Here is a 16,028-nt window from a genome sequence, read left to right as displayed (position 1 = left end):
GAAGGGTGAACAAGGCTATGCTTCCTACCAGGTGGCAAAGGGTCTCCACGGAGGGCGCGGGCGGGCTCCCGCCTCAGGCCGCAGTCAGTCCCCATTAGTCAGGACCGCGGTTCTCACGGTGTGGTTCTAGACCCGCAGCATCCACCTCACCTGGGCACCTGTTTAGAAATGCTAGTTTTCTGGATTCCCCCCGTAGGAAACGGTGGAGGTGGGGCCTAGCGCTTGTTATTTTAACAAGCTCTCCAGGTGCTTCTGAGGCGCCAAGGGGAGGAAAGAGTGGAAGAACGGGATGGGGGCTGATTAGACCCCTCCCGTGGCCCCTTCCCAGGCTTCATAACGACCCGCTGTGGGCGGCCGGGCCCTCAGGTGAAGCCGCGATAAGGCCGGAGTAAGGAAGCCCGAGAGGGAAGCGATCCGAGGAGGAGCCGATGAAGTGAGCGGAGTTAGGGACGGTGAGGTGGAGGAGAGGCTGCGAGAGGGCTGAGTCCCATGGTAGGGTGGACCTGAGGCCGGGCACCGAGCCGCCTTCCCCGCGGGTGCCGGGCGCTGCACCTCGGGGCGCTGGGAGGGCCAGCGGGGCAACCCTTCCGCTCGGGGCGCTCCGCGCGGGGTCTCCAGCCGGGGGATTGTAATGGGCCTTTCCTCGGCAGCTGCTCGGCCCCCGCCCGCATCATGAATCGCAGTGCCATCAGTAGCACCTCCGAAAAGGAGACCCTAAGCCTGCTCTGGGGTGAGTGAGGCCCCAGGGTGTCCTCGGAGCAGCGGGTGTCCTGGCGGCAGGGAACGTCTCTGGGGGAAGAGAGAGGGCTGGAGGGAGAGAGAGGACGCCTCTCTGGAGCCCTCCCTCCGCCCTCTGTCTCCCTGTCCCTTCGCAGGCTGTGAGCTAAACCAGGAGAGGCCGACTTGGACCTTCAAACCCCAAAAGGTGGGGAAGCAGGACTGTGCGCTGTTGCTGAGTACGGTGGGTGCCGCTCTTCCGAGGAGCGGGGACGGGGCGGGGGGCAGGGAGGAACTTGGCCAGACACGCAGGAGCAGGCGGCATTGCCTGGTCCCCACACCTGGAGCCAGGCTTCCCTCCTCCGCCCTCGCCCTGGGGGTGAGGACGCTCCCTGTCCCTTTTTCCACCCGCCTCAGATTTCCCTGGGTGAGAAAGCCAAAGAAGAGGTGAACGTCGTGGAGATCCTGCCCTCGGCAAGCCAGGAGGACAAGAAGAGGAGGCCCCTCACCCTGGCCTCGCTTCGGGCCTCGGTCCTCCCCATGGTGAGCTTCCCTGAGGGCCTAGGAAACCCTGGCTCCAGCCCGCGGAGGCCCTGCTCAGGCCTCAGCCCTTGTGTGCAGATGGGCACAAAGGTGGTGTACAGGCTCCTACAGACGTGCAGCTGGTGCCCCAGAGAAATATTTTTTGTTTAGTCGCTAAATCATGTCCCACTCTGTGACCCCATGGACTGTATGTAGCCCATCAGGTTCCTCTGTCCACAGGAATTCCCAGGCAAGAATACTGGAGTGGGTTGCCATTTCCTTCTTCAGGGCGTCTTCCCAACCCAGGGATCAAACTTGTGTCTCCTGCATTGGCAGGCGAATTCTATACCAATGAGCCACCTGGAAAGCCCTAGAGAGGCGTATAGCCCAGCACTAAAAGCCTGGACCCGGGAGCAGGGAGCCAGGTTTCCATCCTAGTCCACTGCATTTTGTAGGGGAGAGGGGAGCGGTGCTCATTGAGCCCTAACCACTGGACAGCCAGGAAACTCTAGTCCACTCTTCGCTAGTTGTGTGACTTTGGGCAAGTTAAATAACTTTTCTTCAAATCCCATTTTTCAACTGTTTACTGCTGGTGACTGTATACTGTTGGTAATTTACACACTGCTTGTGTATCCAGAAATCCTCACTTCTAGTCATTTGAGTTTTCTGTGTAGATCTTTGTGAATAATGGCAGTTTTTGTATTTGTCTTTTTTAATCCAGTACACGGGCTAGGACCTCCAGTATAATAGTGGGTAAAATGATAATGGTAGATATCCTTGTTTCATTCCTTTAAAAAAGGAATGCTTCTCACATTTCTCCATTCAGTATCAAGTATGTGGTAGATACCCTTTGTCAGGTTAAGAAAGTCTCTGTCTAATCCTACTCTATTTTGAAAAATTGACGTTTCTTCTTTTTAATCATGATTGGTTATTGAAAGTGTTTCTATTCATATGATCACGGGCACTCTCCTTTAATCTGTTAATGTGGTAAATTATAGTAATAGAATAATATTAAACCAACTTTGCGTTCCTGAGAAACATTACTGATTGTATTATAAACTTCTAGATTTGCTGTGTTAATAAGACACTTTTTAAAAACTTACATACTCATAAGTGAGCTTGGCGTGTAATAAATTATCTTATTTGGATATCAAAGCATATTAGCCTTATGAACCGAGGCATAAAGTGTTCCCTTCTTCTCTGTGGACAACAGTGATTTGAAGACCAGGATTATCTGCCCTTAAAGATCTGGGAGGTTGATGTGTAAAACTGCCCTTAAACCTATTTTTTTCTCTATCAACAAGATCTCCCTAGATCTATCCATTCCCATAGTTTTTCAGACCACCTATACAAATGAAGACTTGGAAATTTATCCTGTAAACCCAGTCTCTCTTGTGCTCCAGATATTCTGTCCAACTCAATACGTTAACAGTTATCTAATAGTTATCCCTGGTGGGTCAGCCGGTAAAGAATCTGCCTGCAATGCAGGAGACCAGGGTTCAATTCCTGAGTCAGGAAGATCCCCTAGAGAAGGAAATAGCCACCCACTCCACTGTTCTTGCCTGGGAAAATCCCATGGATAGAGGAGCCTAGTGGGCTACAGTCCATGGGGTCGCAAAGAGCTCGGCACAACTGAGCAACTAACACTTCAACAGATATTACAAACTTAACCTACTAAATCCAAATTCTTAATTTTTATGTATGACCTCTTCCCCCATCCCCAAATCTGATATCCTCCCAGTAAATAGTTATTTAGAAAACCTTCGAGTAGCCATAGCTAGGACTTCAGAAACTATATTGAATAAAAGTGATGAGAGTGGACATCCTTGTCTTGTTCCTGATCTTGGAGGAAATGCTTCCAGCTTTTCTCCATTGAGTATGATGCTAGCTGTAGGTTCAGAAATGGTATTTTTAATTTTTATTTTATTATTGTTCAGTACTAGCATATGGTTATATAGGTGGCTTTTGTACTAACTGACCTTGCTAAATTTGCATATTAGTCCTAACAGCTCTTTATTAATGCCACCGAATTTGCTATGTTCTTATTCATGTCATCTGTGAATAAAAGCAGTTTAACATCTTCATTTTTTAATCTCTATACCTGGCATTTCTTTTTCTTGTCTTATTTCACTGACTAGGACAGCAAGTACAATGATGAATAAAAGTGGTAAGAGCAGGACTATCCTTGCCTTTTTCCAGAGGGCAAGTATTCAGTATTTTACCATTCAGACAGATAAAAGATTTTTGTAGATACGCTATGTTAGGTTAAACAGTTGTATCAGTCTTTTTCAAGAACCAGATCTTGGCTTCATCAGTCTTTCTCTATTGTTTATCCACTTTTGTATTTAATCTATCTGTTGTTAATTTCTTTCTTCTGCTTATTTTTGTTTTAATTTGATCTTTTTCTAGTTTCTTACAGCATAATCTTATATTATTCATTATGAATCTTATATTATTTTTTAGACCTTTTTTGGATATAAGCATTTCATGTTATGAGTTCCTTCTGAACATCTTTCTGGCTTCATCCTTCCAATTTTGCTAAGAATATTCATTTTAATTTAGTTCAAATTATTTTCTAGTTTTATTCTTCACTCCCTGTGGTACTTAGAAGTATGTTTGCTTTTTAATTTCCAAATAATTAGAGATTTTCCATTATTCATTCTTTACTTGATTTCTATTTTAATTTGACTGTGGTATGAAAATATATATTATTCGATTTCCATCTAAATAGGGTTGTGACTTATTTTATGGCCCCTAATATATTGTCTTGGTGAATATTTTATTTATACTTGAAGAACATGTGTTCTCCTGTGGTTGGGTATATTGCGATGTAAATGTTGATTATTTCATGTTGGTTGATGATTTTGTGTGAGCCTTCTAATCCTTACTCATTTTCTGTCCACTTGCTCTCTTAGTCACTGAAAGAGGAATATTGAAAACTTCAACAATCATTGTATCTTTTCTCTATTTCTCTTATTGATTATCAGTTTTGCTCCATGTATTTTGAAGCTCTTTTGTTAGGTACATCCTAATAAATTCTGTGTTTCTAAGATTATTAAATCCTTTTGGTTAATTGATCCATTTATCATTATGAAATGTTCCCTTTTTCCCTGACAAACATTTTGAGGTCTATTTAGTCTGATTAATATAGTCAGTCTAGCTCTCTTTGTATTAGTGTTTGTGTATTTTTCCTATTCTTTTATTTTGTTATTTTACTGAAACCTCTGCATCTGTATGTATAAATTTGATTTCTTTTCTATAACACATAATTGAGTTTTACCTTTTGTTTTTTTATACTTTGATCATCTGACTTTTAGAGCATTTGCAAACTTTTGAGCATTATTTCTTCGAATATTTTTTTTCTGTTCCATCTCCTCTCTCATCTCTACTGAGGAGTCCAATTATCAATACCTGCCCCACACTTCATTTCACTTTGTCTTAAAGTATTTTTCCTGTGTATTTCATTTTGGATAGTCTTTATTTATTCGATGTCATTTTTCTTTTCATTTGCCATTAATCTCATTAGTGTATTTTCATCTAATTAGATGATAAATCCACAGATCTAAGAAATTCTATGAACCTCAGTGTGTCTTATAATCAAATTGTTCCAAATCAGTGATAAGGAGAAAATCTTAAAAGCAGCCAGAGTTAAAAAAGGCATCTCACGCAGGGGAATGAAGACAAGGATGTGAGTAGATATCTCCAAGTAATGCAAGCTAGAGGACAATGGGAAAATTTTTTCAACTGTTTCATCTTGAATATATCTGTTATTATATTCCTCTTTTTAAAACTCTTATTAGTGCTTATCATCTTTCCTTTTTTTCCTTCGTTTCGATCACTGGGTATCAGCCTTTTTTTGTTTTCAAAGAACAAGCTTTTGATTTTGTTGATGTTTTCTATTGCTTCCTTATTTTCTATTTTATTAATTTCTCTGGTTACCTGATTTTTGGTTTGCTTTGTTCCTTTTTCTTACTACCTGAGTTAGCTATTTAGTCCATTCATGTTCTAGCTTATTTTTTCCAAGTACATTTTGTTTATTTATTTTGAATATTGTAAATTTCCCTCTGAAGATTTTTTAACTGCATCGTTTAATTTGTGTTTTGTTATATTTTCACTATTTTATTTTAAATGTTTTCTGATTTCCATTATGATTCTTTTTTGTTTTGTTGGGTTTTTTCGTTTGTTTTGCCCATGCCTCAAAACTTTCAGGATCTTAGTTCCCTGACCAGAGATCAAACCCACGCCCCCTGCAGTGGAAGCCTGGAGTCTTAACCACTGGACTGCCAGGGAATTCCCCCCAGTTACAATTTCTTATTTGACGCATGAGTTACTTCGAATTTTTAATTCCCAAAGATATGTATATATATACATTCTGTGGTATTTGAAACTTGATTTGTGGCTTACTACAAGGTAGTATTATAGGATTATATGTATGTCCATTAAATCAAGCTTATATAGTCAAACCTATATATATTTTTTCTCCCTAATCTGTTGATTACCAAAAGAACTGTGTTAAAACTTCCTACTGTGATTGTAAAGTTTCAGTAGATTCTTCTCATAATTTTGTTTACTTTGTATATGCTTATTCTTTAATTGAAAAAAATTGTTAGATAATTATAGATTCACATGCATTTATAAGAAAAGATGCTGGGAGATCCCTGCATAGTTTGCCTAGTTTTCTCCAGTGGTAACATTTTACAAAACTGTACTATATCAAAGCCAAGATATTGATGTTGATACAATGCATGGGTATTGTTCTGTACTACTTTATCACCTAAGTTTCTTTTTTAAATTTTATCTGTTATTTTGGCTGCACTGGGTCTTTGTTGCTGCACGGGCTCTTCTCCAGTTGCAGTGAGTGGGGGTTACTCTCTAGTAGTGGTGCACCGGCTTCTCATTGCAGTGGCTTCTCTTGTTGCAGAGAAGCCTAGGGTGCACAGGCTTTACCCTAGGTAGGTCAGTTCTTGGGCTGTAGAGCACAGGTTCAATAGTTGTGGCCCACAGGCTTAGTTGCTCTGCAGCATGTGGGATCTTCCTGGACCAGGGATCGAACCTGTGTCTCCTGCATTGTCAGGAAGGACTCTACCACTAAGTCACCAGGGAAGCCCTCACCTAAGTTTTATATCCACTATCGTAGCCAAGATACAGATATCATAGCCAAGTTTCAACAGCCCAGAGATCCCACATGTTTTCCCTTTGTAACCACTCACCTGTCTCCTGTTTTCCTCACCCACCCTCAAATCCTGGCAACCACCAGTCTGTCCCCCATTTCTAAAATATGGTCATTGAAATATAATCAGACATACGTAACTTCTTAGGAACTGGGTTGGGTACCCCCCCCCCATCCCCACCGCTCAGCATATTCCCTGGAGATTCATTCAAGTTGTGTGAGTGTTTTTTATTGCTGACTGGTATTCCATGGCACAGAAGTACCACAGCTCAACCAGTCATCTGTAGAAAAACTAGTCTGATTCCAGTTTGGGGCTCTTAAACATAAAGCTTCTATGAATGTTTGTATATAGGTTCTTGTATAAGCCTAAGTTTCAATTTTTCCTGGGATAAATGTCCAGGAGTGCAATTGCTGGATCATATAGGGTGGGTGCACATTTAGTTTCTTAAAACTGCCTAATTGTTTTATAAAGTGACTGTACCATTTTGCATTCCTACCAGCAATGCATGAGTGGCTGAGTTTCTCTGCATCCTAACTGACATTCTTGTTGTCACTAGCTCTTATTTTAACCATCCCAATATGTGAGCTTCCCAGGTGGCACTAGTGGTAAGAACCTGCCTGCCAGTGCAGGAGGCATGAGAGACATGGGTTCAGATCCCGGGGTTGGAAAGATCCCCAGGAGAAGGGCATGGCAACTCACTCCAGTATTCTTGCCTGGAGAATCTCATGGATGGAAGAGCTTGGTAGGCTACAGTCCATAAGTTTGCACAGAGTCAGATACAACTGAAGCGACTTAGCATGCAATATGTATGTAATTATGTCTCACTGTGGTTTTAATTTGCATCTCCCTGATGGCTAATGACGTTGAACATCTTTTCATGCAGTTTTTGCCATCTGTATGTTCAGTTAAATGGTCATGTCTTTTGTTCACTTTCTAATTGCATTGTTACTGTTGAGTTTTGCTAATTCTTTACATACTGTAGACCCTAATCATTTGTCAAATACATGGCTTGCAAATATTTTCTCCCCAAGTTATAGCTCTCTTTTCATCCTCTTCACGTGAACTTTTACAGAACAGAAGTTTTTAATTTTGATAGGGTCCATTGTATTAATTTTTCCTTTTATGACTTTTGATGTTAAGTCTAAGAATGCTTTATCTAGTTTGAGATCATGAAGGTTTTCTATGCTTTTTGTCCAAAAGTCTTACAGTTTTACATTTTACACTTTAGTCCATGATCACGGTCACATATGCCATGAGGTTTAGGTGAAGGTTCATTTCTTTGCCTGTGGACGTTCAATTGCTCCAGCTCCATTTGTCAGAAAAGCTTCCTCCATTTCATTGATTTTGCACTTTTGTCAAAAAGGTTGCAAGTATTTGTGTGGATCTATTTCTAGGTCTTATGTTCTCTTGATCTGTGTCTATCCCTCTAATATCACACTGTCTTGATTACTGTACTGTAGTTTAATGTATGTCCAGACTATGTTGATGCATATAATTTACAGGTTTATCTTTCTTGTAAAATTGTTACCTTCCTGTATAATTGTAAATATCTTCCTTATCTAATTCTTTTCTTTATGTGGTGATCTTCTTTATTCCTAAAATGCTCATTGAATTAAAGCCTGTATTGTTGTTGTTGTTGCTCAGTTGCTAAATCATGTCCAATTCTGCCACTCCATGGACTGCAGCATGTCAGGCTTCCCTATCCTTCACTGTCGTCCTGACTTTGCTCAAACTCACGTCCGCTGAGTCAGTGATGTTATCTAATCATCTCATCCTCTGCCACCCCTTCTCCTCTTGTCCTGAATCTTTCCCAGCATCAAGGTCTTTTCCAAAGAGTCGGCTCTTTGCATCAGGTGGTCAGAGTATTGGAGCTTTAGTATCAGTCCTTCCAATCAATAGTCAGTGTTGGTTTCCTTTAGGATTGACTGGTTTAATCTCCATGCTGTGCAAGGGACTCTCAAGAGTCTCCTCCAACACCACAAAGTCTGTATTGTCTGATAATTATTTTGCTTCCCAGGTACCATTAAAACATTGACAATGTGATTCCATTCTTCTGATTTCTGATGTTGCTGTTGAAATCCTCAGTCTGTCTGTCATTTCTTTTTTGAAGATGTGTCCTCTCTTGCTGATGTTAAGATCATTTCTTTGCTCTTATCTGTCATTTCACCATGGTATGTTCAGGTGTGGGTTCATTTTTATGTACCCATTCATGGCTGAGGATCTGTCTTGGATTGTTTCTGAAGAACTCTTAGTTGTTATTTCTTGGGACACTGACTCCATCCTCTCCAGTCCCTAACTTTGATTGGATGTACAATGGACCCTCTCATCTGTCCACCATGTTCGAATCTTCATATTTTATTCGTCTCTCTCTCTCTCTGCTGCATACTAGGTAGTTTCTACCCAGCACTTCTCCAGCTTATCAATTCTATCAGCTGGTTCACTCTGCTTTTTAACCATTTGTTCACTTGATTTCCATGCATATTTAAATTTTTATTTAAATTTATTTTTAATTGGAGGATAATTACTTTATAGTATTGTGTTGGTTTCTGCCATACATTAACATGAATCAGCCATAGGCATACTTCTGTCCCCTCCCTCTTGAACTTCCCTCCCACCTCCCTCCCATTCTACCCCTCTAGGTTGTCACGGAGCACCAGATTTGAGCTCCCTGTGCCTGCACTCCATGGGGTCGCCAGGAGTCGGACACAACTGAGCGACTTCACTTTCACTTTTCTCTTTCATGCATTGAGAATCCCAGGATGGGGCAGCCTGGTGGGCTGCCGTCTATGGGGTCGCATAGAGTCGGACCGACTGAAACAAGTTAGCAGCAGCGATACAGGAAATTCCCGGCCATCTGTTTTGCATATATGGTAATGTAAGTGTCAATGCTGCTCTCTCAACTTGCCCCACCCTCTGCTTCCCCCACTGTGTCCACAGTCTGTTCTGTGTCTCCACCGCTGCCCTGCAGTATTTCAGTGCTTACGTTTTTGATGTCTAGAAGCTGCTTTTGGTTCTTTTTCTTTTCATTAATATCTTGTTCTTATGGTTCTGATTCCTATTTTACATTTACATAAATATATTCCTATTTTATATTTATATTGGTTTTCATCAAACTTATTTCATGTTGCTTAGGTTGTTATTCTCCTTTCTCAGATTCATGACTGTACTAGGCTGCGCCCTTCTGTTTCCCTCTGGTACTTCCAGCAGTGTTGTTCCTTGTGTGTTTTGTAATTTTAGATGGTGAACTCATCTTCTGGTTGGGTTTGGTTCTGTTTTCTGAAAGAATTCTGCATGAAAAGAACTCAGTCTCCTGAAAGACTGCTTTCATTTGCATCTGCTATTTGCCCCAGATATATCACAAGCCTGGGGGTTTTATACAGTTCTCTTAACTTGGCAGTCACCACCAAGTAAATTCAGACTCTGTGTAAGTGACAGGTACAACCGCAGCTCTTAGCTTCTCACAAGAGGCTCTGTTATCTCACATGGGAGTTCTTGCTTCCCTCCTTTGATGGTGGGTCATTCCCGGTTGGATGGGTTGGGGTCCTTCAGTCCACTCTCCTCAATCCATTACTGAGATGTAGCCATTTGAGGGTCCCAGCCTGCATAAGGGGCTGCGTTACAGCTCCCCTCTTGAGCCCAAGCCGTTTGTCTCCTGTCCACATGAGTGTCACAGGCCAAGGACATTTTATTCTTTGGGGGGCTGTGCTGGGTCATCTTTGCTGAGTGCTGGCTTTCTCTAGTTGTGGTGAATGGAGGTGGCTGCTCTTTGCCGTGGTGTTCGGGCTTCTCATTGCAGTGGCTTCTCTTGTTGCCACTGGTGGGCTCTAGAGCACAGGATCAGCATGGGGCTTAGTTGCTCTGTGGCATGTGGGATCTTCCTGGACCAGGGATGGAACCAGTGTCCCTTGCATTGCGAGGTGGATTCTTGGCCACTTGACCACCAAGGAAGACATCTTCCCTTCTGCTGCAGCATCAGCCCCTACAAGGGCTGCTCTTTCTGACCACAGGGAGCCTCTTTTCTGTCTTACTGTTCAGGCAAGCAGTAAAAACATCAAATTACATTTTGTCTACCATTTCTAGGTGTTTGTGGCTGCAGAGTTTGTTTTCACTTATCTGCTCCCTGTCTGAAATAGGAACTCTAATTTCTCTAAGCCTCAACGTCCTTCTCTGTAAAGTAATAGCACCTCCTTTGTGGGCTCCTTGTGAAGATTTACATAAGATAGATGAGGTAAAATGCTTAGCATGGGGCCTGGCACATAGTAAGAACTCAAGGAACTTAAGTATCATTATTGTTACTCTAGAAAATTTGCAAGCTTTGGAAAAGTAGAAAGAAAATCAATACAGTACTGTGCTGTGCTTAGTCACTCAGTCGTGTCCGACTCTTTGTGATCCCATGGACTATAACCTGCCAGGCTCCTCTGTCCATGGAATTCTCCAGAATTCTGGTGGGTAGCCATTCCCTTCTCCAGAGGCTTTTCCCACCTGGTCTCCTGCAGGTGGATTCTTTACTGTATGAGCCATCAGGGGAGCCCGTTAAGCAATAGTGAAACTATAACTTTGCATCTGCTTTTCTCATTCCGTCAGTGCTTTGGTCAGCTTGGCCACAATCACAAAATACTAGAATAAGTGGTTTAAACAGCAGACATTTCTTTCTCACATCTCTGGAGACTAGAAGTCTGAGACGGGGATGCCCACATGGTTGCTTTTTGATCAGGGACCTCCTCCTGGCTTGCAGGTGGCCACCTTCTTTCTGTGTCCTCACACAGCCTAGGGAGAAAGCAAGCTCTCTGGTCTAGCCTTCTAAGGGCACTAATCTCATGATGAGGGCCCCGCCCTTATGACCTCATCCAACCCTGATTACGTCTCAAAGGCTTCATCCCCAGTTACCATCACATTGAGGGTTAGGGGGCTTCAGTGGGAGAATTTGACAGGATGCAGGACAGTCCATGGCTATAAGATTTCTCTGTTTAACAGCTGCCCCCCAGCTTGGAAGCCCACCTATGATCTTGGCAGGAATGAAATGATCAGATCCATGTTCTTCTCTGACAGAGTCCACCTCAGCAGGGAAGGCCAGGGGGTTGGGAGTGCAGAAGGTTTCAGGGAACCCCTGAAGTGTGTGGTGGAGGGGAGGGAATAAATTGAGTATTTCTGCCTGAGGCAACCCCCCCCACTCCATTCCACCCCCCGCACCCCATCTCAGGTGCCAGGTCTCAGTAGCTCGTCCTGTCTCCCCCTCCTCCCCTCACCCTGCCCCTCTTCCTCCCCCTCCTCTGCCTCTCCTTCCCTCCCCGTGCCCCTCCATCTCCCCCTGCAGGTCGTTCTGGGGTTGGAGTTTTCCCCTCCAGTCACGTTCCAGCTCCGGGCTGGCTCTGGACCTGTGTTCCTCTGTGGCCAGGAACATTACAGTAAGTCCAAGCTTGGACCCTAGTAAGGTCTTCGAGTACAGTGTCCAGCACAGGAACAAGGACGTAAGAGGTCCTCAAACACTTGATAGATTCTTGAATGGTTAGAAAGTGTTGCCAAGGCAACAGAATCACCAGCAGCCTGGACCAAAGGCGTGGGCACGGGTCCTAGCCCCGGTTCTCCTTTACCTTCCACCACATCCTCTGTGGACCACGGACCCCTCAGCTGTAACACCAGGGAGGGTGGGGGTATACTTGGTTTCATCTTCCAAGACTAGTTGTAAGGAATGCATGCCATATTCAGCAAAAGCACTGAACATAATTCCTGGTGGCAGCACACATTTAAACATTACCTGCTATGAAGTATTATTGGTCAGTCCCTGAGCTGTGTCTGACTTTTCGTGACCCCATGGACAAAGCCCAGCAGGCTCCTCTGTCCATGAGATTCTCCAGGCAAGAATACTGGAGTGGGTTGCCATTTCCTTCTCTAGGGATCGTCCCAACCCAGGGAGCAAACTCACCTCTCCTGCATTGGCAGGCAGATTCTTTACCACTGAGCCACCTGGGAAGTATTGGGTTGGCCAAAAGTTCCTTCAGGTTTTCTGTTTGCTGTTACGGAAAAACCCAAACGAACTTTTTGGCCAACCCAACATGGAGCTGTAGCAGTGCCATGGTCCCCGGCAGATGGCTGTGCTCGTCAGGTCCCTTTAACTGCCTTCTTCTCTGTCCAGTGGTGCTGCTTTCATCAGGGTTCTCTCCTGCTCCAAACCCCAGGCAGGTTCCGCCTCCCTCAGGATCAGGCCTGAGCTCCTTGGCTGTTGTGTCCCCACCTTCCCCTCCTCCTCTCACATGCTCCTTCCCACATCCCCTTCCTGCCGCCAGAGCTGTACCTCACCCTGTTCCCCCACCCTCCTGCCACGCCCTCAGCCTCACCCACTTGAGCTGCACTTTGTCAGGGAGGCCAGAGAGTGTCTTCGGGAGGCGGGCAGGCAAATGCTTCCCACTCCCAAAACTGGGAGATCTGGGAAGGGGAGCTGGGCAGAGGTCCCAGGTCCCAGGGCCCCGAGGCCCTGCCCCATCTCCCATGCCATCGCTGACATTTCAGATGGATCCTGGGAGGAAGTGGAAGAGGAGGAGGATGACCTGGAGGAGGAGGAAGATGATGATGACGACGATGAAGATATGTTCCTGGAGGAGACGCCCATCAAACAAGTGAAAAGGCTGGCACCCCAGAAGCAGACAAGTGCTGGCAAGGTGAGGGAGGGTTGCCCCAGGGCTCCCCAGAAACCTGGGCAGAGGCTCCAGGCACCCCCTGCCAAATGCTCAGCCCGTCTTCTCTGGCCCTGGCCTCGGCCAGACTCCCCCTAATGCTCGTGTTGGTTTCCAGGAAAAAAAGGTGGAAAAAAAAGACGAGGCAGTAAGGTAACTCTTTCCATCTATTAAATTAACCGACAATTAGTATCTCTTTTAACAGAGATACATAGTGCTTGAAGGAGAATGCTACACGTGTCTGCAGGTGTGTGGTACGCGGGGACACAGTGGGCTGCTACTGTCGGTTGGCAGAGCCTTTTTGAAAGGATTAAGCAGTTCTTCTGATTTCATTCCACTTATGGCAGTTCCTAAAGAACCCCATCTGAAATATGGGGGAAATTATTCCCAGGTGGCTCTGCCTGCCAATGCAGGAGATTCGAGTTCGATCCCTGGGTTGGAAAGATCCCCTGGAGAAGGAAATAGCAACCCACTCCAGTATTCTTGCCTGGGAAATCCCACGGACAGAGGAGTCTGAAAGTCTACAGTCTATGGGGTCACAAAGAGTCCAACACAACTTAGCAACTAAACAACATGTGCACTAAGAAACTTATCACTTCATTATTCTAATAATAGTATAATATGGAAGCATTCTAACATCCATCTGTGTAACAACTGCTTAAACTGTCACGTCTTCTCAATGGAATGCAACATAATGCCCATGAAGAATATAGCAACCTGAAAAGTGTTTATGGAATTCAGAGAACAGGATATTATTTTCATTTTATTTCACATGTTTTCAGAACAAACGAAAAAGTTCTGAATGGAAAAAAAAGTTAATATTGGTAGGAGGTAAAGAATATTATAGGTAGTATATTCTCATCTCTATTCGCTATATTTTGTGCAAGGTGGTTAACATGTTTTATGATGAGAAAGAAATATTTGTGTCTTATACACAAATAAGGCAGATAGAAGTTTAAGAGAAAAAAAAAATCTTGTTTTGAAAAGAGTCAGGAACTTCCATTGAGGATCCAATGGTTAAGACCCCATTCTTCCACTGCAGGGAGCACAGGTTTGATCCCTGGTTGGGGAACTGAGATCCTGCATGCTTTGTGCCACAGCCAAAAAATAATTTTTAAAAATAGAGAGTTGGTTCCTGGCAGGTGACAGGTGGAGAAGTGAACCTCTAAATCACAGTGCCTGCTTCCTGTTAGTGTCCAGGGCTCAACTCTGCAGCCTGGGCTCTAGTACGGGGCCTGGGGCTATGGGCATGGAGCTGAGTCTCTCTCTAATCCATATTCCCGCTCCTTGTCCAACCCCACCCCATTCCAGACACCATCTTAAAGGGAGCCCTGCTGGAAAGTGAGTATTGCTAAGAGGCCGTCCTCCTGGGGAAGTGGGGATGGTCTCTGGGAAGGCGCTAGGATGGGGAGAGGGTGGGACACTGGAGCCTCTCTTCTCTCATATGCCAAATCCACACCCAGACCTAAAAAGCCAGGACGTTAAAAAGAGATGAGGAGCCAGGAGCGCCTGGCTGCAGTGACCAAGGAAGAACCCATGAGACCACCGTGCTGAGTCTGAATGTGATGGACATGATGGAGGGGCAATGCAAGAGCCTCTCACCCCAACTCTCGGTTGCTGCAGGAAAAGCCCTGACTCAGTCACAATAAAGTTTGCTTTGCTAGGACCCTGTTTCTGCGGTGTCTCCCTGTCCTAGCTGGCCGCAATGAGCCCACATGTCCAGCAGAGGGAGGCCTTGTGCCAGCACACCAGGGCATGCCCGCGCCAGCCAGCTATGTTCTGCTCTTTACCTTCCTCTCTTTCCCTGGCATCACCCCCATTCCCACCTTTGGGGGGAGGAACCAAGTGTCTCAGCCCCTTCCCTAGCTTTGAGAGAAGGAACTAGAGCTGGTGTGGGTCTTCCTGCATCCACACTCCCTTCTGGCAGGGCCTGGCTGTCCAAGATATACAACTGAGGGGTGATAGCTGCCTACCCCCACACCCCCCCAACCAGGAAGGGGCCAGCCTGCATCTCAAGAGCCCAGCCTAGACCTGCTCTCCCAAGTCTGCATCCTTTTTGGGGGGAGCTCCTCACAGGGCGAAGGTCTGTGTCAGTCTGTACCTTCAAGGGAACCTCCCAAGTAGGGAGACAGGCAGGCTTCCTGAAGCCTTTAGGTCTCTTCCAGAAGGTGGGCAATGAACACTTTCAACTCCCAGGCTAGCATTCCCTGAGGGCAGCAGCCAGAGCCACAAGAACAGGGCTCAGTAAATTGCTGGCTTGAGGCCAACAGAGGATTGGAAGGGGGGTGAATGACTCATTGCCTGGCTCTAGGCTTCTGCTCCCAGCAGCCTGCAGAGCCACTTTGAGGCCAGGTTCAACCATGGTGACATGCAGGTGGCTGTCCCATTGGGGTCTACTTGTACAACCTCTCTGAGCTTCTCCTTGCCTCTAATCAGCACCCCACTGGCCAGGCTGAAGTGGACCAATGGGGAACTGGCCCTGCCCTCCCTCCCTAGGACCCCCAAGTATGGGTTCCAGGAGGCTGGAGGTCTCTGAACACCTGCATCAGAAAGGCAGGCTTCAGTCTCCCTATTCAGCTTCTCTTGATGCCAGAAAGAGGTAGAGGTGGGCAGGGCTGGCACTTTTTGGGTTCTTTTGGCCGTGCTGGGTGGGTGTTCATTGCTGTACGGACTTTTCCCTGGTTGCAGCCAGTGGAGGCTCCTCTCTAGTTGCCCTGCTCGGGCTTCTCACTGCGGTGGCTTCTCTTGGTGCAGAGCATGGGCCCAAAGGCGCGTATGCTTCAGTAGTTGCGGGTCACAGGTCCTAGAGCACAGGCTCAGTAGTTGTGACACATGGGCTTAGCTGCTCTGCCGCACGTGGGATCTTCCCAGACCAGGAATCAAACCCATGTCCCCGGCATTGGCAGGCAGATTCTTACTCACTGTACTGCCAGGGAAGTCCAGGGCT

At 45.4% G+C, this 16,028-nt stretch overlaps 1 protein-coding gene across 5 annotated transcripts; it reads left to right on the top strand.

Moving 5' to 3' along the window:
- The first annotated feature begins 364 nt into the window (after positions 1-364).
- On the top strand, positions 365-14,747 carry NPM2 (nucleophosmin/nucleoplasmin 2). Of its 5 annotated transcripts, none has more exons than XM_042242731.2 (9): positions 365-433; positions 651-730; positions 876-925; positions 1,135-1,260; positions 11,725-11,815; positions 12,918-13,066; positions 13,200-13,234; positions 14,393-14,422; positions 14,545-14,747. In XM_042242731.2, exons 1-9 carry the CDS (start codon positions 429-431, stop codon positions 14,564-14,566), a joined length of 588 nt encoding a protein of 195 aa, XP_042098665.1. In that variant the 5' UTR covers positions 365-428; the 3' UTR covers positions 14,567-14,747. The 5 variants fall into 5 exon arrangements, with proteins under 5 accessions (XP_042098665.1, XP_042098662.1, XP_042098663.1 ...); XM_042242728.2 differs by having other exon boundaries at positions 876-961; XM_042242729.2 differs by having other exon boundaries at positions 365-452; positions 876-961.
- The last annotated feature ends 1,281 nt before the right edge of the window (positions 14,748-16,028 follow it).

The sequence above is a fragment of the Ovis aries genome, chromosome 2 (genome assembly GCF_016772045.2).
Source record: "Ovis aries strain OAR_USU_Benz2616 breed Rambouillet chromosome 2, ARS-UI_Ramb_v3.0, whole genome shotgun sequence".
NCBI lineage: Eukaryota > Metazoa > Chordata > Mammalia > Artiodactyla > Bovidae > Ovis > Ovis aries.
The sequence above is the reverse complement of the archived record's forward strand: the minus strand, read 5'-3'. Positions and strand labels throughout refer to the sequence as shown.

What these genes read in the sequence shown, in the direction of transcription:
- NPM2 (XM_042242728.2), top strand. An exon ending in GTGCGCTGTTGCTGAGTACG is followed by an intron (nt 962 to 1,134) that starts GTGGGTGCCGCT and finishes CACCCGCCTCAG; the next exon opens with ATTTCCCTGGGTGAGAAAGC. An exon ending in GGGCCTCGGTCCTCCCCATG is followed by an intron (nt 1,261 to 11,724) that starts GTGAGCTTCCCT and finishes CTCCCCCTGCAG; the next exon opens with GTCGTTCTGGGGTTGGAGTT.